Consider the following 22,227-nt stretch of genomic DNA (forward strand, 5'->3'; position numbering starts at 1 on the left):
CCTGACGCTGCATCGTGTCTTTACTCTTGCAGATCGCAGATCCGCTCCGGTGAGAATCCGTCGCCATGTCTTCCAGCGAGGTCGCCTGCACCCTTGCCGCCCTCATCCTCCACGATGACGGGATCCCCATCACTGTAAGTTGTTTGTCTTGGTTCCTTCTCTTTGCGCGATTCCTGGTCTGTTTCGTTGTCTGAGTGTTGTTGCTTGGCCCAACGCAGTCCGAGAAGATCGCGACGGTGGTGAAGGCTGCCGGAATCAAGGTTGAGGCCTACTGGCCCGCGCTCTTCGCCAAGCTCCTGGAGAAGAGGAGCGTCGATGACCTCATCCTTTCTGTCGGATCTGGTAAATCTCTCCCGCTCTCACTGTGTTATAATCCTCTGTAGTTTGTCCGAGGCTTTGATTCACCTGGCCCGTTGTCTACTTTGCAGTAGACATATCATATTTATGTAACGTACTTTGATCTGCTGCTTGGTTAGTCTGTGCAAGTAGAGAATCCATCGCTTCACTTCATGTTAGACGACTTATTATTAAATTGAAGGATGCTCTTCTAGTAGATGTACCTCTTAGCTGTTATGTTTTCTGAATTTAATTTCATGTGTAAATTTGTAGCCATCCCTGTTTGACCAATCTTCTGCATTGTAATAGCAGAAACCGAGTATGCTACTCTTGATGTTTGTAATTTACCATGAGCAGCAACAGCAGTCGTTCTATGCTTTACGTTTTTCTTTACTTTTAATCTTGTCAATGTAGTAATGTATTTTATTTGTTTATAGGTGGAGGTGGTGCTCCAGCTGCTGCTGCTGCTGCCCCGGCTGCTGGTGGTGCTGCTGCCGCTGAAGAGAAGAAGGAAGAAAAGAAAGAAGAGGCCAAGGAAGAGAGCGATGATGACATGGGCTTCAGCTTGTTCGACTAAGCTGTTCAATTCCAGTTCTCCTGTGGGTTCTTCTATGCGAAAGACTTGTCTTATGTGCTTTTAGGTCGAATTTTGAAGATTTATTATGTTATGCTGTTTGAGACTAAGTATCTGTGCAATGAGTACTGCAAAACCTCCTTGGGATGGTCTTGTTAGAATGAAAATGGTTCTACATTATGTTTATTGATCTTTTGGTGCATGTTTTCCTTTTTCTGGTCAGTTACTGATTATGTTGTCACCAGTTTTCTATGCTCTGTGCTTGGATGACTGCCTGTAGCTTTTTTGAAATTGTGTCTCGTTGATTAATTATGGTGTTGCAGCTGATTTGGTGGGGTGCACGTAGCTGCTCGTATTATGTGTGCCGATGGGTTTGTGTATTTCTGCTAAACATATATACTCCCTCCTTTCATCTATATAGGGGCCTAATGCGTTTTTCAAGATCGCGTTTTACTATTGACAAGATTAATACTACATGACATGAAAAACATATTAGGCCCTGACATGAAAAACATATTAGGCCCTGTACAGATGAAAGGAGGGAGTAATCTGTTTCTAATGGAAAGGTACTTCTTGCATGATAATTTGGCAGCTTGTTGTGCAACAAGCGCATACTTGAATATAACAGCAGGAGTTTGACAGTACAGTACATCTACCAATACTAGTTTTTCCAAAGAAAAATTTAGGCAGTTCTGTAGAAATTTGGCTAATTAGTTCCATGGACCCCTTGTGAATATAAAAATGGTTTTCATTGTTTCGCGAACTGAAAACTCAAAATTTCAGATTCAAATTTCAGATTCTGATTTTACTAACTAAAAATCCATGAAATTGATACTAAACTTACGCCATGACTGACTCTTATTGGCCATATATATATACTTGTATCCATGCAACACTCTCTCTTTGTTATGTACATCCATCGCTCTTTCTTTTCTTGGCTCACTCGGGTAAATGCTGGTTCAATTTTTTTTGAAGAATCAATTTATTATGGAAGTTCACCGAAAATCCAAATTATCTTTTTAAAGAATCAATGTATTATGAAATATTATGAAAGTTCACTGAAAATACAAAGTATCACACGAGAAAACCTAATCTCATAGAGAGGAATTTATGACAGAGCTCCATGGACTACATCAAAATGTACGAACTTAAGGGGTTAAGAGCCTGTTTTGGACTGCTCTACTTCTTAAAATTCAGCTCCGCTTCAGAAAACACAAATCAAATGGAGTAGCTCCATGATATGCCGCTCTGCAAAAAAACTAGAATCCGAGGTACAACTCTTAGTTTTTTATGAAGCTTTTTAGGGGGTGCTCACCCCTTCGTTTCTTCCCCCTCAACCTCTCATTCTTGAAGATGGAGCTAGATGACAGCCAAACATTCCCTCTGATAATACTACAACTTCTAGATGAAACTGCTCTAAAGTGAATTTAGTGAAGCGAAACCAATTTTTGTAAAGTGAAGCAGTCCCAAACAGGCCCTAAATCTCGTCATATAGCAATAAACCCTAATATCATAGCGGCATATGACGAGAAACCCCGATCTCATAGCCCAAAGAGACGAGGGGAATCTATTCCGTCGACTACATCAAAATGGACAAACTCAGATTACGAACAAACCTAAGAAGCACCGCCATCTTGCCCAAGTGCAGCACCTAGGACTAAAAATACCTAACCTAAACCGAAGCGAAGGTACCAAGATTCCCTTCCACATCACTGGCCGCCAAAGCGGCAAGCAAGCAGAGGGCAATCCTTTAAGAATGAAAAGTTCAAGGCTTTAGTTTTCAAGATGTTGGCTGGCTGTTCTGCGTGGTAGCTTGATCAATTTGTTTGACTAAAAATATGTGAACTTTCGTGTGATACACAAATGCGCATAATGAAGAATGATAGTGGCGATTCGCAATAAAAAGGGAATGATAGTGGATAACAAAACTTTTGCGACTCAAATGCCACCATTTACAAAGCCGTGGACAAAATTCTGGAAAACCCTACATGTGTACATTTGGCCTACAAAAAGGCTGAAACCTTAATCCTACCTATTCCGATCATCCAGGAAAAAGGCTGCAAAACTAAGCCAGTTACTCCAGCCCCTCGTATATCAGTATCTATCCTGATCTACTAGTGGTATCAACAGATGCTTACACGTTCACTTGTGCTTAATACGCCTCTTGTATGGAGCAGCTGTTCCAAAGGTCATCCACGTTCACTTGGACGCTGCGCCGTGATCCTGGCTGGTGTCGTCTGAGGTCCTGGCTGGTGTCGTCTGAGGTGTATGCGGACTACTCATTCACGAGTACTGTAGTAAGGATCAAGACCCCAAAACCTCAGCTAATGTTGCTTCGGTGAAGGATGTTCTTGTCCCATCTCCTTGCCTTTCCCTTCTCGATAAGTGCCATTAAGAACTGCAACGTGCCCTCTGCATCTTCGATGTTTGGAAGCTCGACACTGAAATGAAATAGTGGGATGAAGGCTGAGCTCAGGGCAATGTCTCTTGATCTGCCTCTTTTGTCCCTCGGCGATGTTTCGCCGTTGCTACCAACAATGTTCACTACCTCCTGAGCTCTGTCCAGATGAACAATAGATTTCAGGTTCATCTCAGTTTCAATCGCCCACTGTGGGTCAGGAGGAACACCAACAAACTGGGGTGACCCCAAATCCACCAAGTACCGGCTCGAGACTAGCAGGAGCAGTTTCTCACTAAGCACAAGGAACTTTCCGGGCTCTCGAAGTGTCTTGCACACGACAAATGTCTCATCCTTTAGCCTGCCACCATCAGCTTGGACAAGCAAAGATACTCCAACTGCTTCTTCCCAGGAGTATGGGAACAAAGGGCGATCTCTGGCCACAGGCCTCGAGAAACGGACACGCAGGCGGTTGGATTCATGAGGATTGCTTCTGTTTCTTATGCTCTGTGCAGTTCTGCCCGTGGCTTCAAGAATACTGGCCATAGGCCTAGCCACAAGCCCAGCTGTTCCCATTGCTATACCTGTAAAATAGATACAGTTGGTCAATGTCTCGAACAACAAAAGCTGTCTGCAAGGGCCTATCGAGTGGCATTACCTGAGATAACCCCAGGAAGACCATGTTTCTCAGCACCTCTGATTGGTGATTGGAGGAGCCCAGTCAGACCCTACAGAACAAGATTGAAATGCACACATCGTATGCTGCTTTAGAGACAGGTCCAGCAACATTCTATGAAGCGCATACTGAAGAATGAATGCGTAAATAATAGCTGTGACAGATTTTCTTTCCAATAGTATGGTAGTGGAAGGACGCAGTTACTAAATTGTGTACAACTATCAAAACTATGGAGCAAGAACAGGTCATCAGGTTCCAATTCAAAGAGTCATCTAGGATTTGGGTGTCACACGAGAACAGACAACGGCTATAGAGGTAAATCAGTAATACTTGATCAAGAGAGATGGCTTTCACCTCTAGAAACCCATTCAGCACTCCTTCCCCATGCAAACCTAGCTGTCTGTCCCGTTCATCCAGTTTGGAAGCGGCTTGCTCATCATATGTAAATGCAACAAGGCCCTGCATAACAAATTTCCATGAGCTATGTGAGCCCATGACTTCTGGAGAGCGTAATTTCCAATGATCAAACTGGAGCTCAGATAATACCTTATAGGCAGTTTTACTAAAGTGAGATGTGGCGCTACTGACTGCATAAACCGTACTGCCAACAAGATTTTTTGAACCTTGTGCGATACCATTTAATAGCTCAACAGGACTCTGTCAAAGAGTAAATCAATAGAACTTTAAGAAAAGAAGGATTAAAGAATTGCTACTTCCTTAAAAAAACTGCGTTTACAGACCTGCAATTTCCCTTTCCTTGAGGCAGACATAAAGTCTTTTAAGCCAAATCCAACATTCCTGGCAAAACCCATAGGATTCCCTATAACACCAGCAGAGCCAAAAACCTGCACTTACAGCATATCACAACAAATTCTGCTCCCAAGACACATGTAGTAACTATGTAATACTGTTGGACATTGGAAATACAGATTATATAAACCAAGGTAGTCCTACAGAATTCAATACTGCCCGCTTCTTAACGGGAAAAAGGAAAGAAATGGAGGTAAATGTTGGCACAAGCACATGGTTGCAGCCACTCACACTGCAGAAGATCTGAGGGGAGCAACAAGTATCCATGTTGTTTTGGTTCCAGGATTGTTCTGTTAGAGTTATAATATAAGTCATATACCCCTTTATATTTATCTCATTGTATGAGGGGTTTCCTGCATATGTTCCACACCTGTACATGTATATATATATCGGCCTATGGCCTCATGGGAATACAAGTTGCTTATTCCTAACATGGTATTAGAGCTAGGTCAATTTTTTTTGCACGCTGCAGCTCGTGCGTTTGATCCTCTCTACATCCCGATCGATCTCCAACTAGGGCCGCTCGAAGCCTCCCGCTCGATCTCCCCCCGATCGATCTCCAGCTCCCGCCCGCTTCGATCTGGTCCCGCAGGTCCCGCTGGCCTCAATCCCTTCCTGTCTTCGATCGATTCCTCCCGATCGAGCTCCAGCCGGCCCTGCAGCGCTCTCGTCCCGCAGCCAACTCCAATCGGACTCCCGAAGGCCTACTCCAGCCGGATCGGTTCCTCCTGATCGAGCTCCTCCAGCCGGATCGGTTCCTGCAGCGCTGCTCCAGCCGGTCCTGCAGCCGCCCGTCCCGCTCCCGTCCAGCCGGCGCTCAGGGAGCTCGGCTGCTGGCCTGTCCCGCTCGGGCGCCACCCAGCCGCCCTTCCCGCAGGCGCCCAGGGCGTCAGATCGGCCCAGGGGGCTCGTCCTGCAGGCGCCCTTGATCTCCTCTCCCGCCGGCTCTCGCTGCTCCCGTAGCAGCGCCTGATTCCGATCCGGTCGTTCTCATCGGATTTTTTTTTAAAAAAAAAAAAATGTCTGCTGCATCGGGTTATGTTGCTGTTCCTCGCTGTCCGGTGATCTTTGATGGTACTAACTACACCGAGTTCACTGGCTTCATGCGCATTCACATGCGTGGCATCCGTCTTTGGGGTGTTCTTTCTGGCGAGGTCTGTTGTCCGCCACGTCCAGTTCCTCCGGTGGCCCCTACCCCGCCAACTCCATCGGTTCTTCCTACGGATGCTAATCAGGCTGCCAAGGATGCGGCTAAGGTTGCTGATGAGGTTGCTGATCGTGCTTATGATGAGAGGGTTTTGGCTTATGAGGAGGCTCTTCAGTTGTATCATGGTGCTCTGTCTGCTTACACCCAGTGGCTTGATGATGATGCCCGTGCTGCAGCTGTTCTCACTGCTAGTGTTCTGCCTCAGTTTGCTTCTGAATTTCTGGGTCTTTCTACTGTCTTTGAGATGTGGACCCGTCTTCGTGAGCGCTATCAGCCCTCTGGTGATGCCTTATACCTCTCTGTGATCCGCCAGGAGCATGCTCTTCAGCAGGGTGACTCTACTGTTGATGACTTCTATGCACAGAGTTCTGCTATCTGGCGTCAGCTTGATTCTCTCCGTAGTGCTGGGTGTCGTACCTGCCCCTGTTGCCAGGCTGTCCAGGCCAATTTGGAGTTTCATCGCGTCTATGAGTTCTTGTCTCGGCTTCGTAAGGAGTTTGAGCCCCGGCGTGCTCAGTTGTTTGCTCGTGGCCGTATTTCTCTCATGGAGGCGCTTTCTGAGATTCGTGCAGAGGAGACTCGCTTACGTGGTGCTGGTTTGCTGGAGGTTCCCTCTGTGCTTGCTACTCGTGCTCCTCCGCCACCTGCTCCATCGACCACTTCTCGCTCGAGTGCTCCGCCGCTATTGCCCACTCCTTCTGGAGGCTCCGGTCGCCCCCGTCCACACTGCGCCTATTGCAACAATGATGGTCATCTTGAGTCTCAGTGCTACACGAAGAAGAAACACCTGCGCAAGGCTCGATCATCATCTTCAGGGACTTCGTCGTCTACCTCGACAGCTTCAGCCATTGCTTTGACTGAGCAGGATATTCTGAGACTTAAGCGTCTGCTCGCGGCTTCAGGTTCTTCCTCGACGGGTACTGCCGGTTCTGTGACTGATGCTTCCCGCACTGAGCAATCACCCTCTACACAGTCAGGTACATCCCCATGGGTTCTGGACTCTGGAGCTTCTTTTCATATGTCTTCTCATTCCTCCACTTTGTCCTCTCTTCGATCACTGGATTCTCCTATTCATGTCTTCACTGCTGATGGTACTCCACTTTCTGTTGCTAGTAGAGGCAATCTTACTACTCCTTCTTATTCTGTTCCTGATGTTGCTCATGTTCCTCGACTTACCATGAATTTGTTTTCTGCTGGTCAACTTACGGATTCTGGTTGTCGTGTCATCCTTGACGTTGACTCTTGTTCTGTTCAGGACCGTCACACGCACACTCTGGTTGGGGCTGGCCCTCGCCGCCGTGATTCTCAGGGTCTTTGGGAGTTGGACTGGCTTCATGTTCCTTCTGCTGCTACCACCATCGCCAGTTCTTCCGCTTCTGTTGCCTCTGTCACTGGTTCCTTCCAGCAGTGGCATCATCGACTTGGTCATCTGTGTGGATCTCGGTTGTCTTCTTTAGTTCGTCGAGGCCTTCTGGGGTCTGTCTCAGGAGATGTCTCTTTAGAGTGTCAGGGTTGTCGTCTTGGTAAGCAGATTCAGTTACCATATTCACATAGTGAGTCCGTGTCTAAGCGTCCTTTCGATTTAGTCCATTCTGATGTATGGGGTCCGGCCCCTTTCGCTTCGAAAGGTGGTCATAAATACTATATTATTTTCATAGATGATTTCTCTCGTTACACATGGCTTTATTTCATGACTTCTCGTTCTGAGGTGTTGTCTATTTATAAGCGTTTTGCTGCCATGGTTCATACTCAGTTCTCTTCACCCATTCGTGTTTTTCGTGCTGACTCCGCTGGCGAGTATATCTCTAAGATGTTGCGTGGTGTTCTTGCTGAACACGGGACTCTCTCTCAATTCTCTTGTCCTGGTGCTCATGCTCAGAATGGTGTGGCTGAGCGAAAGCATCGACATCTTCTTGAGACGGCTCGTGCATTGATGATTGCTGCCTCTCTCCCGCCTCATTTTTGGGCTGAGGCCGTCTCCACATCCACCTATCTTATCAATATACAGCCTTCCGCTGCTCTACAGGGTGGTGTTCCTTTCGAGCGACTTTTTGATCGTTCTCCCGATTATTCGATGCTTCGCTTGTTTGGTTGTGTTTGCTATGTTCTTCTTGCCCCTCGCGAACGCACCAAACTGACTGCTCAGTCTGTTGAGTGCGTTTTCTTAGGCTACAGTGATGAGCATAAGGGCTATCGTTGTTGGGATCCTATTGGTCGTCGGATGCGTATCTCTCGAGATGTGACTTTTGACGAGTCTCGTCCTTTCTACCCACGCCCATCTTCCTCGACTTTTTCAGTGCAGGATATCTCTTTCCTCACTTTTCCTGACGCACCTATCACCCTCGCCGACACTGTACCTCTCCGTTCCACTTCCTCTCCTTCTCCACATCTCGTTGACTTGCAGTCACCTTCCTCCCCGGTCTCCTCGTCTAGCTTGTCACCGGGTTCTCCACCTTCATCTCCGGTGACTTCCTCTCCCAGTTTGTCACCGGATTCTACACCTTCATCTCCGGTGACTTCTTCGTCGTCACCCCCTGATTCTACCTTGCCGATTCCTCCTTCTATTATTCCATCTCTTCCTCAACATTACACTCGTCGTCCACGACCAGTTGATGCCTCCGTGGATGGGTCGTCATCTTTCTCTCAGCCTACTTATGGTTTGCGTTCTCGTCCTCGTCCGCCTGTTGATCGTTTTGGATTTCCCACTGCTGGTGCTGCTGTTCTTGAGCCGACTTCTTACCGTCAGGCTGTTGTTCATCCTGAATGGCAGTTTGCGATGGCAGAGGAGATTGCTGCTCTTGAACGCACTGGTACTTGGGATCTTGTTTCTCTTCCTCCCGGAGTCCGTCCGATCACTTGTAAGTGGGTCTACAAGGTTAAGACTCGCTCCGATGGTTCTCTTGAGCGTCACAAAGCTCGTCTTGTGGCTCGTGGTTTTCAGCAGGAGCATGGTCGTGATTATGACGAGACTTTTGCTCCTGTGGCTCATATGACCACTGTTCGTACCCTGCTTGCCGTTGCCTCTGCACGCCACTGGTCTATATCTCAGCTTGATGTTAAGAATGCCTTTCTTAATGGTGAGTTGCGTGAGGAGGTGTACATGCAGCCACCACCTGGGTATTCTGTTCCTGATGGTATGGTATGTCGTCTTCGTCGCTCTCTCTATGGCCTTAAGCAAGCCCCCCGCGCCTGGTTTGAGCGCTTTGCCTCTGTGATCACTGCTGCTGGTTTTTTAGCAAGTGCTCATGATCCCGCATTGTTTATTCACCTTTCTCCTCGTGGTCGGACTCTTCTTCTTTATGTTGATGACATGATCATCACGGGGGATGATCCCGAGTATATTGCCTTTGTAAAGGCCCGTCTTAGTGAGCAGTTTCTTATGTCTGATCTTGGACCTCTTCGCTACTTTCTTGGGATTGAAGTCTCTTCTACCTCTGATGGCTTTTTTATATCCCAGGAAAAGTATATCCAGGATCTTCTTGCTCGTGCTGCTCTTACTGACGAGCGCATTGTTGAGACTCCTATGGAGCTCAATGTTCACCTTCGTGCTACTGATGGTGATCCTCTCCCTGATCCGACGCGTTATCGTCATCTTGTTGGCAGTCTTGTCTATCTAGCTGTCACTCGTCCGGACATCTCTTATCCGGTTCATATTCTGAGTCAGTTTGTCTCTGCCCCCACCTTGGTTCACTATAGTCATCTCCTTCGTATTCTTCGATATCTTCGAGGCACGATCTCTCACCGTCTATTCTTTCCTCGCTCCAGTTCTTTACAGCTCCAGGCCTATTCTGATGCTACGTGGGCTAGTGATCCTTCCGATCGCCGTTCACTTTCTGCTTACTGTGTTTTTCTTGGTGGTTCTCTCATTGCCTGGAAGACGAAGAAACAGCTTGCAGTTTCCCGTTCGAGTGCCGAGGCTGAGTTGCGAGCAATGGCTCTTTTGACGGCAGAGGTGACTTGGTTACGGTGGTTACTTCAGGATTTTGGTGTTTCTGTCACTACACCGACTCTGCTTCTATCTGACAGTACAGGTGCTATCAGCATTGCACGCGATCCTGTGAAGCATGAGCTCACCAAGCATATTGGTGTTGATGCTTTCTATGTGCGCGCTGCTGTGCAGGATGAGGTTATTGCTCTTCAGTATGTGCCTTCCGAGTTACAGTTGGCGGATTTCCTGACAAAGGCACAGACTAGAGCACAACATGGCTTTTATCTCTCCAAACTCAGTGTTGTTCATCCACCATGAGTTTGAGGGGGGGTGTTAGAGTTATAATATAAGTCATATACCCCTTTATATTTATCTCATTGTATGAGGGGTTTCCTGCATATGTTCCACACCTGTACATGTATATATATATCGGCCTATGGCCTCATGGGAATACAAGTTGCTTATTCCTAACATGTTCGATAAGCTTATTAAGGTTATTTTGGACATTAAAGAAGATGCCCAAGAAGAAAAAGATATACTTGACTAGAAAGAATACTAGCTTGAATGGTGCCAATTTACCTTATAGAGTTCATGAAGCAACTGCCTGCTATAGTGCCTCACAAGAATGTCCTGGATGGATTGCCAACTTGCCATAAGATTTTCTACCATTATTTCTCCTAGATGAACTGGTACTCCTTCAACGTCAATGAGAGCCATAAGGCCTCTCTGCAACCAAAGTGCTTAATTAAGATGGCATACAAGGAAATACCCTAGTAAATAACTTCAGAGCCTACAAACAAATCAAGTAATGTGAAAAATCCATGTGCATATGTGCTACCAGGTCAACACTACCTACACTAGATAAGAATTCAGGACAAGCAAATCTGTTTGCACTTGTATAGCATTTTCCAACTCAAGAAAGAGCCACAGATAATATACTATCTTGGGAACTGTATCAATCAGCACACTCTCTGAGAAAAGAGAACTCAATGGATCCAGCTTTCATAGAAATAACGCTGCTACTATCGCGTGTAGTTCCTCCAAAAAGAAAGAAAGAACTTATGTAGATAACAGAAGCACGCACAATGCTCTGATGTGAACACCTCTTATAAAAAAATTCAGTTGTAGTACAGAATGAGGTCATTAACATTTGCAGGGCCTGTAGAAATGTATGAGCATATAACTATCCTTTAAGAAGCGGGGCCAAATAATACCATAGAAACAAAAAACATTTTCTTTTGCATAACATCTCCGGAAGTGTCATGGAGTATTGTTCCACCTGAATAGCAGTACTGTTGTTGAAGCTTGTGCTGGGGTCTGAGACACCTTCATTCCTATTGAGCCATGGAGTGCTAGTAAAACTACAGCAAAAGAGAGTCACTGGTAAATTGATAATGTTTTTTCACAGTGGCATTCGGAAACATAAACACAGAGAAGGAATAACCTGAAAGTTAACTTGACAGGAGTCAACTCAAACAATTCAATATATACTTTTTTCTGTTTCCTGGCTAATAGGTGTATCTGTTGCCATGGTGCACCAATCGGGATAACAGAAGGCAGCAGTCCATTGTCTTGATCAGTGTCCACTGTGTAGGAGCTTTGGGGCTTGTCTGACAGGTTTTTTGAGATTTTTGCATATTCACCAAAATTATCAGTAGCACCACATAAAATACTTGAGTCTACACTTTTCTCCAACACACCAAAATGCACTCTAGAGGAAACGGATCTAACAAAGTCAATCATGCTTAGGACAAGTCGTTCTTCAAGTTCAAGGCAGAAAGGTGCTACACTGTGAACCACCAAATGAAGAGAATTACCATAAGTCCAGATATAAACATCTGAAATAACTTAAACTGATAGTATAAATAATACCTGATGTTTATACGTTGGTACGAAAGAAATGATGTATCTCTAGTTCTCCATTTTACTGCAGCGAACCGCAGCACAGGTTCAAGGGTATTAGAACTTTTACTCTCACTTAGAGATTTCTGCTTGGTATCTTTACTCTTCAAAAAATTAATCGATTTTCCCTTGTGACTTCCCTCAAATGACAGCATGACAGGGTATGGGCTGTCAGAGAATTGATTATCAATTTGCATACTTGGTATTTCAACCGTAATCCGCTGCTGATCTAAGCTCTGCATGGCAACAAATGTCATATCCTTGGCAGAAGCAAACAACAATTCCTGGCAAAGAAAAAGCAAAGTATATTAAAATAAATGCAGTGCTGAAAATTACTTGGTGGGATTCAGCCTCAATCATAGCACTCTGTTCACCTGAGGAGAAGAGCTTATCAAAGATATGCCCATGAATGGTAAGTGTATTTTGATAACTTCAGTGAAGTTCAACCCGATCTCCTGTTTGTGATCAGCATCTTTTGGTTCCCTTGATCCAAGGACACCTGCTTCTTTTGTGTCCATGTTGTGACAATTTGAATCAATAATACTGAGCACCTGCAGTTTATTATCGCAATGAAAAACTAACAAGAGAAATATATTGATCAAATCTTGATAGCTACTGGTCCTTGGAAAATAACCTTTATTGCTCCCTCCGTATGCACCGAGATGCCGAATTTTCTTTCGGTTTTCTGGCAAAAGCATATTAAACAGAACCAGGTCAGAAAGCAACTGAAAAACATCAACAATATTAATAAGCAGAACCGACTAAGATTGTCATAAATAAAACCAAGCATGAAACCAGCCTTTTCTCTTTCTTTGATGTGATTAAGTAGTAATTTTCCATGGCCGTTATAAATAGAACCATGTGAAATCGGGTCACACAATTCCTATTGTTACAAAGCTTCTCCACACACAAAATTTGCAAGCATAAACAGTGCTCAAGTAAAAGGACTTGTTATTAACTGATAATTATTTGATAAAGCCTCTTAAGTTTAGCAACTCCAGTCAATATTATCATGTTAATAACAAAAAAACCGAGTTAGCCCTTGATCTATTCAGTTAGCAGCAGCTACAAGACATTGAACTACCTCAGGTGTGGAAGGTAGGGCCACATGAACATCATCACTGAGAACATCCAGACTGTATGTACCCAAACTCCGTTCCCCAGGAACCTGTACCAGAGAGAAACCATGTTGTATACTTGCTTGAGAGATTAAACTGAAAAAATAAGTTATTTAAAAATAACTGAAGAAAGAAGCTCAATAAAGTACCTCAACAACAAGACGGTGAGGATAGCAAGGTTCATCCCAGGCATATTGACATGACGTGTAAGGATATACAATTGTTTCAATAGATTCACATCTTTGCTGATATATCCGCAGTTTCTGAATTAAGAAAAACAATCATAAACTTGAGAACCAGAGTTTCAAGAAAGCTACATAGCAAGAGCTATTTACCTCAAGCGAAAAGTTGTCAATCCTGTAAGGTACAAAACCAGTCTTGTCATCAGACAGCAGAATCAGTATTGTACCGGTAGTACTATTGTTTCTTCCAGCAATTTTTTTGCTATGTATGTCTATATCAGCATTTTGTACTTCCACTCGAACCATATTTGATACACCTGAAGCACTATTCCTCATTTTCACTTGAGCATCTCCCAGGCGGTCAGGGAAAAAGCTACCAGACCATTGCCATCCTGGCCCATCAAATCGAATCGAGACAAGCAACTCTCTGCAAACAGAGTTTCCTCAGAACAAACTGTAAATACTTGAAAAAGGGTCTATGGAGAGCACATATAACCATACCATGCTGATAAAATTGACGGTTGAATTCAGTTTAATATTCTAAATCCAAATTTCTAAAATATACATGCATGAATTGTTGACTCATACATATGAATTGACCATCTCTTAAAAATCAAACTAAGCAAGCTAGTTCAGAAAAGAAATTGTATGGCTAAGCTCCAGATACAAAGGATAATAACTCACCTGGCTGTATCAGCCCAGTGAAGAAAAGAGTGTTGCCCCAAGCTTAAATGCTTAGAAAATCTTGTTCCCTTTTGTTTATAGAACATATCATTGCTGCATGCATTACAAATTACATATCTGGAAAAACAGGGGGAAAGAGGTAGAACAAATTAGCCAGGCCACCATAGAATGAAAAAGTTACATGTCAGAACAAAAAGAATTAAACTGAAAATTAGTTTTGATGAGCTGCTACAGCCTTAGGTACAGTGGAATCCTCGGAAAAATTATGTCTGAAATTTATAGCATTTCAGGACTACAGACAATGACAAAGTAAATCATGTTAAAAGGAATGAGCCAGCCAAGGCTACTGCAGATCTCCAGTGTGCTAAGTTTCATTTGTTATGGGTAAATGATCATGGTGTTTTTTTGTTTTGCTTTTCTTTCTAGTGAGTGGAATCCACTCCAAAACTCATTGTAACTTGATAGATAACGATGAGCACTGAAACAATCTCGTCGCCGTTATAAGCAGTTGATGAATTACCTCGGCTGGAAAGCAATAGCCTTTGTCCTCCCAAAGAGTTCTGTCGAAACAGGTACAGATGTTACGGCAATTAAGAAGGCACTAGAAGTAGATGATTGTGGAATAGTGAGACTCGTTGAACCACTGGCAGGGACAAGGAGGAATGGACTCGACCAATCTCGTCGAGTTGTTTCAGTTCCACTATTAGGTACAGATGCATTCAGCTTAACTGAAAGTTCAGTTGCAGGTGTATGTCCGGCAGGGGCAAACATATAAGCTTTAGCCTCTTTGTCACATTCTTTCTGCACATGCTCACTGTTATTTGCCACTCTTCTGTTTGAATGAGAGCTGTGTCCATCAATAAAATCCAACTGTGGCATTTTACTTGCAAAGCGCCTGGTAAAAGAAACGCACTAGTTATTTCAAATACAAAGCCGAAAAACAAAGTTAGTTTTTAACACACGCATATGAATGCTTTAAGGGACATAGCCACTGACTGGATGGATGGATCTTCTGAAACAAGAGAAAGGCCATTTTTCCCAAGCACATGTCTTGTGTGCCCATCTAACTCAAAACTGCAAGGGATCAAAAGGGTGGACCCGCTCCTCTCATAGCTGATTTCTGTGACTGTAAGCAAGAGATCTGTGCAATTGTACAAAAGAAATGGCACGGAAAGGCATAGCTCTCTTGCACCAGAATGAGCATCTGTTGCTTTCTCAAGCATAACATTGAAAGGACCTGCCAAAGAAACCACCACCGAAATTTTAGCTATGCACTATCAACTTACTCAGAGTAGAGAGAAAGGCTGAACAACATACATTTCGACACATTTGAGTAGAACGCAATCGTCTCTGTTAAGGAGAATTTCAAGCCATTTGATGTGGCTCCATTAGAGAATGCTTCCACACGGGGAAACTTTATGGTCACGGATCTGTAATCTTGAATATGAAATGTGATTCCAAGATCGTTGGAGGGGTCAACAAAATAAATAGAGGCGGTGCCCACCTGGGAATATCATTCAGTAACGAATTAGCGAAATAATAGAGTCGAGGTAATATATATGTATGGTATCAGAAACTTACCTCCTTAAGTGAAACCTGATGTGCAACCCCACCATTATCTATTGTCAAAGATACACACACAGGGAGATAGTTCTTTATGAGAAGTGGTGTACTAAGTCGGACTTGCCGGATGAAATGTGTTCTTGTTAAAACCTGCTTAGAAGCCCTTGGAGCAGTATTTCCGAGAATTACTTGTGCATTCAAATGGTCAGTGCAGTACTGACCTTTCTGGGCACTACTAGATGAAGGGACAGTGTACTCTTCAACAGATACACAGCAGCGAAATGGATCATTACTAGGGTGAGAAGGATAGCACACAGATGATTTCATAAAACCCACCCTGCTTTCACGTGAAAGCAAACTTGATAAGGAGTGGGTTTCACTCCACAAATAAGTTCTGCCAACAGGATGCCACCTAATCTGGCCAGCCTCAGACAAATGAACCGGCAGGGGAATCTCTTTGTTTGGAAGAATTGGCCCGATTACCTGCAGGATAAAGTTTCTTGAGAAATCTCATGTTTGTTCCTTGTGAATCATCACTTAACCAAGAGTGCTCTACAGTGAGTAGCTGAGAAGTTGGGATTAGGTAGCAAATGAAGTATACAAGAACATGTTTAGAAGAGTAAAACGCACAGATTTGAACAGGGCAAACCGTGCAACTACTCTGTGCATTGTGCAAGAATAGAATTATGAGTCTAAAGCTACTGGTAGCAGGCAATCTATCGGAGTTCATGGCAGGATTGTCCTTTGGCAACATGGTCAACTTTTATTTCATATATAAATAAACATTTTGAATCCAAATGCGACTTCAAAGTTTGAAATTCAGCCACCAACCACCTGCTTTTCCCCAATTTCCAATAGTTATCTTTCGCATTTTCTTTAATCTAGAACATGAATGAACAATAAAGGCACAATGAGGCCAACATTAATCTATTCTCTTACTTTGATAGTACCTTTATCAACATTTTCTCAAAACAGTTGCAAGATAAAATTAGGAAGAATATATATATATATATATATATATACCTTTGAAGAAACACCAAATGGTATATCAAACCGCAACTCAAGGGGCATTGATGTTGCATTGAAGAGTATGACCTATAAAAAGAGATCATAAGCCTGCGTATGAGGATAATGATGTAACTGATCATTCAAAAGGTTATTACCGTCGAGTAAACTCGTACAAGTTTGCTATAATTCTGCAAGGAAACATCGAGTACAACAGGCACAATTAATCCATCATGATGGCTACCCTTTCTACTAGATCCAAATGCTTCCAAGCTTTCCTCGCCAAGAATTGGCTTCTTACTTGAAGAGAAGTTGACTTCAAAGAAGTAAATGCCCACAAGGTCAATTGACATTGGCTTAGAGGACCCGGAAGTCCCCTCAAATTCAATGGAAATCATATAGTGTGAGACTGCACTCATCCATTTCTCGATGAGGTGTTCAGATGATTGTGTTTCCCTGTGCTGGAAGAAGAATTCATCTAGAGTTTCTTCAACATATATCGGGACAGAGTATCCTGCCGGCACAGAATTCTCATCTACTACAGAGAAACTATCAATGTCATCTGAATTAACAGCACCACGGTACACCTTGAAACTAAATGGCAATGATGTGTCATTTGAGAGAATATATGGTGCATATCTCCTGGTGTGCACATCATCACGGCTTAACCTCACAATCCCAGGATCTTCTCGAAGATCACCTCCACTACTTGGATTGAGAGAATCTGTAATCATCTCACTAAGTCTGAAGATAGCCTACATATGCAAATGATAAAATCAGAGCAACATACTTGAGAATTGGGACTCAAAAGCACATACAGATATCACACACTGCTGAGTTAAGTTAAGAAAAAGAGAACTTCTAAGCTAAAGTGCCAATGCTCCTTGAGAACAGATATATGGCTACATTCTATCTGCAGACCCATTGCCCTGATTCCTGAATCACGCTAATCAAGATGATAATGGCAGCAGAAAACTATAATGTTAATCACTTGAAGATAGGACAGAACAATAATTTGCCTCCTGACAAGTTTGAAAATACAATATGCCAAGATCATGTACCTCGATCAAGGGCTCTGATATATTGACATTAAGCTGCTTGCTTGAATTTAGCGACACCTCAGTACTGGGAGATACATCCAGTGCATGATCAGCACATTTTCGAAGTATGTTTAACTGAAAACTTGAGGGCTCTATAAAAGGTTCCCACATAACCTACATACATATAAATTGTTATTCCTTTATATCATGAAAAACATGATACATCGGGCAGCAAGGAAGCATAACTTTACCTTGTCGATGTTGTTGTAATTTATCAGAAAGTCAACAAAAGCAGAAACTTCAGTCTCAACACCCATTTGACTAAATTGCAGTGACAAGTTCTTCACCAACGTCTCAATAACAGGCCCATGGCTGCTCCACTGTCAATCAAGTATTACCAAAAACCAGAATGAGCTAAATGTTTAAGCTTACAAAGAGGATATGCCAATCAGCATATTTGAGTTCACAAAAAGACAGACATAAAAAAAATTGTTGTCTGATCAATTAAAAAATGGACAATTTTTTTGTTAGGGGCAAAGTAGACTTCAAAGTCATCTTACAGATTCAGTTGCAAGGTTGACCAAACAAAGCTAATGATCCATTACTGCTGACAGTACAGAATCGTCTTTGGAAGGCACTAACTAATGTTTCATTCTGTGACATTTTTTTTACATTATTTAGCTCGCTTCAATAATTCATAGTGCTCCTTTGTTAAAAGCAATATATTCAAATTATTTTTGACGCTTTATCTACCAAATGGCCAAGAAAATGGCTAAGTCGCATGAGACTACAAGTATTTTCCAGTGATACTCCACCTCACAAACCCGAATAAAACATTCAACAAATAGCTGGTCTAAGGATATTTGTTACACATCTAAGCCTAGATGGCATTTCACTACAGCAAATTAATAACTAGCAATGTAGCATAACTCACCCTTCCATCATTTAGCAGGAGAGAACCTTTTCTTAATCCCACCTTGAATGTCACAGAACAAAATGAGGAAGCTGATGACGACGATTTAGGAAATCTGAGTTCTATACTACGCCAGAAACTAAATATCTGGTGTGAAAAACTAACATCCATGTATTCTGCTTGTAGATCAACAGAAAGATGTGGCATGTCAGTTTCTGATTGATGAATATAGCCACCAGCTTTAATCTTAGATATATGCATGAACGGAACAGAGGTGCCCTTGCTCACTTGGATCATCTCCAGTATTACTTTTACTCTATCTAAATCACATTTGAACTTCACCCAGCTTTCACCTAACATGACCACAAAATGTTTACTCTCGAAAGTTAAGGTAACGAATTTGCAACCTCTTGGTTCAATGGATTGATTATCATCTGCATGGTGGATAAAATAAGAACCAGAATTTCCATCAACCCTTGGATAATTGCTACTCTCATTTTGTTCTTTCTCCCAGATAGGTACATGAACAACAACAGCAATATTTTCACATGTTACCACCAAGTAAGAATTGTCTTGTGATTCTGATTCAAGAAATGATGACATTGCAGAGCCTGAAAAATGAGGCAAAGCTGCTGGATGCCCCACATGCAAACTGTTGCCTTCCTTTCTTATGTAGGAATGAAAATGGTTGATAATGATATCCCAATCAACTAAATATAACCAGGTCTCGAAAAAGGGTACAGTAATTAATATCTCATCTCGCCCAGCATGATGCTTTGTGAACTTGATTAGAACAGGAGATGATGGTCCATCAGAAACTATGGAGGCAAGAGTGTGGCCACCAGATGAGTGTAGAGCTAAAGAGACAATATCCATGTCAACATGCTCAGGTTTTTCACTAACCATTACAGCAGAAACATCAAACTCAAGGTTTGCAGTGGCAACCTTCTCCAATGGCAAATCTTTATCTTTCGAGTGACCAAAGAGAACCACCAAATCCTTGATAGAAATAGTAATATTAATAGGCTCATTAGATTCAACGCTCTCCTCATTGGATCTTCTACATTCTAAAAACTGACGGGCATTGCCTTCGTACATTTTACTTTCTTTGACAATTGAAGTTAACTCGTCAGAAATATGAATAACTGTCTCCATCCCGTCCATAAAATACAAATCTGTACAAGATAAGACAGAGTATGGTATTATTGCATAACCGGTACATATCAAGAAATGTTTAAAAGCAGATAGTATCAATCCAAATCTATACATCAATCCAAATCTATACCTTCTGATATCAAATTGCATTTTGATATTTTGCTCATAATGAAAGTGGCCAACAAAGGCTGCTCGGAGCAGGATAGTTCTTTGCAAGGAACTTGAATCCATATACCAGCATCAAGCTTTTCCACAAGAGGGTGTATTCTTGCAGGCATGTCCTCATCAAGCTTCGGGATAAATTTTGTTTGCTCATTCAGGAATACAAGTGATATGGATGCATTTCTTGAACATAGGCTGATGACGTCAGCTCTACTGGAAAGAGTACATTCTAAACTGAAGAATTCTTTGGGAATACGCTTGACAAATTCTGCTGAAATCCCAGTTGGAATGAACTCGCAGAAAAAATATGGAACACCAAGCTTTATACAAAAAAGTTCTTGATTTTCGACAGGAAAAAGTATAACACAATCACATATCTCAATTTTGTAGGTGATACTGTCATGCAATTCTCCAGAACACTCAAGATTGTTACTTGCCACAGAGTGATGCTCTTCCACCATAGGATCCCAATCATCCAATAAAAAATATCCAATAAACATTGCCAGCAATTTTGTTGGTAATACACAACAAACATTTTGGGTTGCAATACATACTTCAGTCGAGAGGGCAGACAAGTCCTTTTTGACACGGACGTTGAGTACATTAGAATTACAATGTGAATAAGTCCCCCAGAGTACCTCACTGACACTTGGTGATGTCCACGGTGAAGCAAGCATTATATCTTTAGCAGAGAATAATAGGTCCCATGAGGTTGCATCTGCCAGTGAGAATGTTGCTATAGACTCGGGAACAGTAAGTGTTGCTAAAATACCACATGATTCATGGAAATGTGTTCTAACCGAAACAAGTGATAAATCCAGAATGGTTGTGCTGACATTATTTCCGTTATTCGGTGAGTTAGATGAACAGCTGGAATGCTCAGTTTTACACTGTACGTTGCTTGCAAGCTCTGGTGCAGAGTAACCATTTAAACCTGAAGTCTCATGACACTGTTTACTCTTTGAAGATGTAATATCTAAGGCCTGAACATCTTGAGTTTCTAAACATCCGAAATTAGATATGATATCAGCATGTAAAAAGGGAAAGTGATCAACAGAAACTCCTCCAAATGATGCGCTCTCCGCTCCACAGATATCTGACAATGAAAGCTTGGGAAATTTGGCATTGGCTGCTTTAGGTTTCATGGAACTCTGGTCCATCGATGAGGATACAACAGCACTGCCACCAGGAGATACTGCATCAAGATTGCTCAAAAACTTCTTTATCTGACCAAATACAGACGGATGAACATGCAGATCAACATCATTTAAGTTCAACTGGTACACATGATGTATTTGATCATTATATTTGTGAGTCTTGTAATGCAGCTTTAAGCAAGCCTCAGCAGCAGAACTTTCAGGAAAACCTGTCAAGTCTACACAAGTGCTAGTTTTGTAGTTTCCTGATGAACATAGCACATGCGAATTCGATTTGTTCTTCAGATCAGTGCAAGTAATTTCAACCATCTTGGTGATGACCCAAAGTTCTGACAGTTCCCACACAGCATACCTACAATAACAACACCAATTCACACAAAAATCACAGGAGATAATCAAGATTGCAAGATTGTGAAAATTGATAACCTGATATCAATATCTCCAACACCAACAGTGATGAGTGAAGCTTCCTTGCCATTGTCTTCGAGGTCAACCCTTAAACTCAGTTTGTCCAGCTTGAGAGATGCAGACATATTTAAGGCTGGTTTATTGGGCCCACTAGTCTTGGTATCAATGGAAGTGTTTCCAACTAGGTTACTTTCTTTCAGATAGGTACACAAATTAACAACAGCACTGTACATTGTCTGAGAGAAGTAGATATTGGCGGATCGCACAATAGAAGCAACCTGCCAAAATGGTTCCACAAAACATTTTTACAGACACTTACATACAAAGAGGAAAAGTTCATAAAAAAATAAAGAGGGAAAAGAAAGAAAATAGAGCATATAGTATAAACCAGCTAACCATCTTTTGTATGCATTTCTATAAATATACAAGAATTCGGAACATCAAAACCATACAAGAAGACACCTATCCTTCAAAAACTATTACCTCCAATTGTTTCAGCATTGGTTCATCCAAGAATATGCACAATCCAAGGACAATAGAAGCGTCCAGTTTGACCAGTGTAGAGGTTATATCATGTTTACTGGCCATCAACACCTTCACCTGCAAACAGACATATATTTTTCACTGGTCCATGTGGATGTTGAATGAAAATTAACTGAAGAGCATGACAGCATGTACACAAGGCCTAACCTCGAATCCGGTGAGGCTAACCTCAAAATGTTTATATAGGTCATCCAATTGCAACCCAGGTATCAGGCTGTCAGAAAAACAAGTAGAAGTTTTCTTCGACATGTAATCAAGAAAATAATTGTTATCTTGTGTCTGAGAATCATTGTCAACTGTATCTTTGGATCGCATGGATACATCTTCAGCCTCAAAAACCTGCAATTTGTACTTGTTTCAACGACAAAGCTACCTACTATGAACCAAAAGTTTTAAAATTAAGAGTAACATCAAGAACCATCTTCTTTCAATTACATTCAGCGGAAAGATGCCAGATTTTCTCACT

The 22,227-nt window shown here is 42.5% G+C and overlaps 3 protein-coding genes across 6 annotated transcripts in view; 2 read left to right on the forward strand and 1 right to left on the reverse strand.

The window, feature by feature from the left end:
- Positions 1–1,112, forward strand: part of LOC119329420 (60S acidic ribosomal protein P1-like) — a 1,459-nt gene extending 347 nt beyond the window's left edge. Inside the window, exons 2-4 of the mRNA XM_037602462.1 lie at positions 33–134; positions 219–342; positions 774–1,112. Of these exons, the coding sequence (XP_037458359.1) occupies positions 66–134; positions 219–342; positions 774–913 (333 nt within the window). The 5' untranslated portion in view covers positions 33–65 and the 3' untranslated portion in view covers positions 914–1,112. The remainder of the gene's footprint in view (positions 1–32; positions 135–218; positions 343–773) is intronic.
- Positions 1,113–2,783: 1,671 nt separating this feature from the next.
- Positions 2,784–22,227, reverse strand: part of LOC119327430 (vacuolar protein sorting-associated protein 13b-like) — a 30,046-nt gene continuing 10,602 nt past the window's right edge. For 3 of the 4 annotated variants that reach the window (XM_037600541.1, XM_037600539.1, XM_037600538.1), the window contains 27 exons: positions 21,909–22,100; positions 21,702–21,818; positions 21,237–21,496; positions 19,622–21,162; positions 18,358–19,511; positions 17,675–17,803; positions 17,445–17,597; positions 16,542–17,138; positions 16,402–16,473; positions 15,397–15,861; positions 15,133–15,319; positions 14,812–15,052; positions 14,336–14,710; positions 13,816–13,932; positions 13,285–13,558; positions 13,099–13,212; positions 12,916–12,999; positions 12,466–12,516; positions 12,206–12,382; positions 11,802–12,115; positions 11,374–11,718; positions 11,209–11,290; positions 10,509–10,655; positions 4,725–4,829; positions 4,339–4,641; positions 3,967–4,036; positions 2,784–3,892 (listed from right to left, as the gene is read on the reverse strand). In XM_037600541.1, coding sequence (XP_037456438.1) covers positions 3,231–3,892; positions 3,967–4,036; positions 4,339–4,641; positions 4,725–4,829; positions 10,509–10,655; positions 11,209–11,290; positions 11,374–11,718; positions 11,802–12,115; positions 12,206–12,382; positions 12,466–12,516; positions 12,916–12,999; positions 13,099–13,212; positions 13,285–13,558; positions 13,816–13,932; positions 14,336–14,710; positions 14,812–15,052; positions 15,133–15,319; positions 15,397–15,861; positions 16,402–16,473; positions 16,542–17,138; positions 17,445–17,597; positions 17,675–17,803; positions 18,358–19,511; positions 19,622–21,162; positions 21,237–21,496; positions 21,702–21,818; positions 21,909–22,100 — 8,328 coding nt within the window. In that variant the 3' untranslated portion in view covers positions 2,784–3,230. The remainder of the gene's footprint in view (positions 3,893–3,966; positions 4,037–4,338; positions 4,642–4,724; positions 4,830–10,508; positions 10,656–11,208; positions 11,291–11,373; positions 11,719–11,801; positions 12,116–12,205; positions 12,383–12,465; positions 12,517–12,915; positions 13,000–13,098; positions 13,213–13,284; positions 13,559–13,815; positions 13,933–14,335; positions 14,711–14,811; positions 15,053–15,132; positions 15,320–15,396; positions 15,862–16,401; positions 16,474–16,541; positions 17,139–17,444; positions 17,598–17,674; positions 17,804–18,357; positions 19,512–19,621; positions 21,163–21,236; positions 21,497–21,701; positions 21,819–21,908; positions 22,101–22,227) is intronic. The other variant, XM_037600540.1, reaches the window with a different exon arrangement.
- On the forward strand, positions 5,809–7,601 carry LOC119327432. Its single transcript, XM_037600542.1, has 2 exons — positions 5,809–6,978; positions 7,257–7,601. Exons 1-2 carry the CDS (start codon positions 5,814–5,816, stop codon positions 7,301–7,303), a joined length of 1,212 nt encoding a protein of 403 aa, XP_037456439.1. The 5' UTR covers positions 5,809–5,813; the 3' UTR covers positions 7,304–7,601.

The sequence above is a fragment of the Triticum dicoccoides genome, chromosome 7A, assembly GCF_002162155.2.
Source record: "Triticum dicoccoides isolate Atlit2015 ecotype Zavitan chromosome 7A, WEW_v2.0, whole genome shotgun sequence".
Classification (NCBI taxonomy): Eukaryota; Viridiplantae; Streptophyta; class Magnoliopsida; order Poales; family Poaceae; genus Triticum; species Triticum dicoccoides.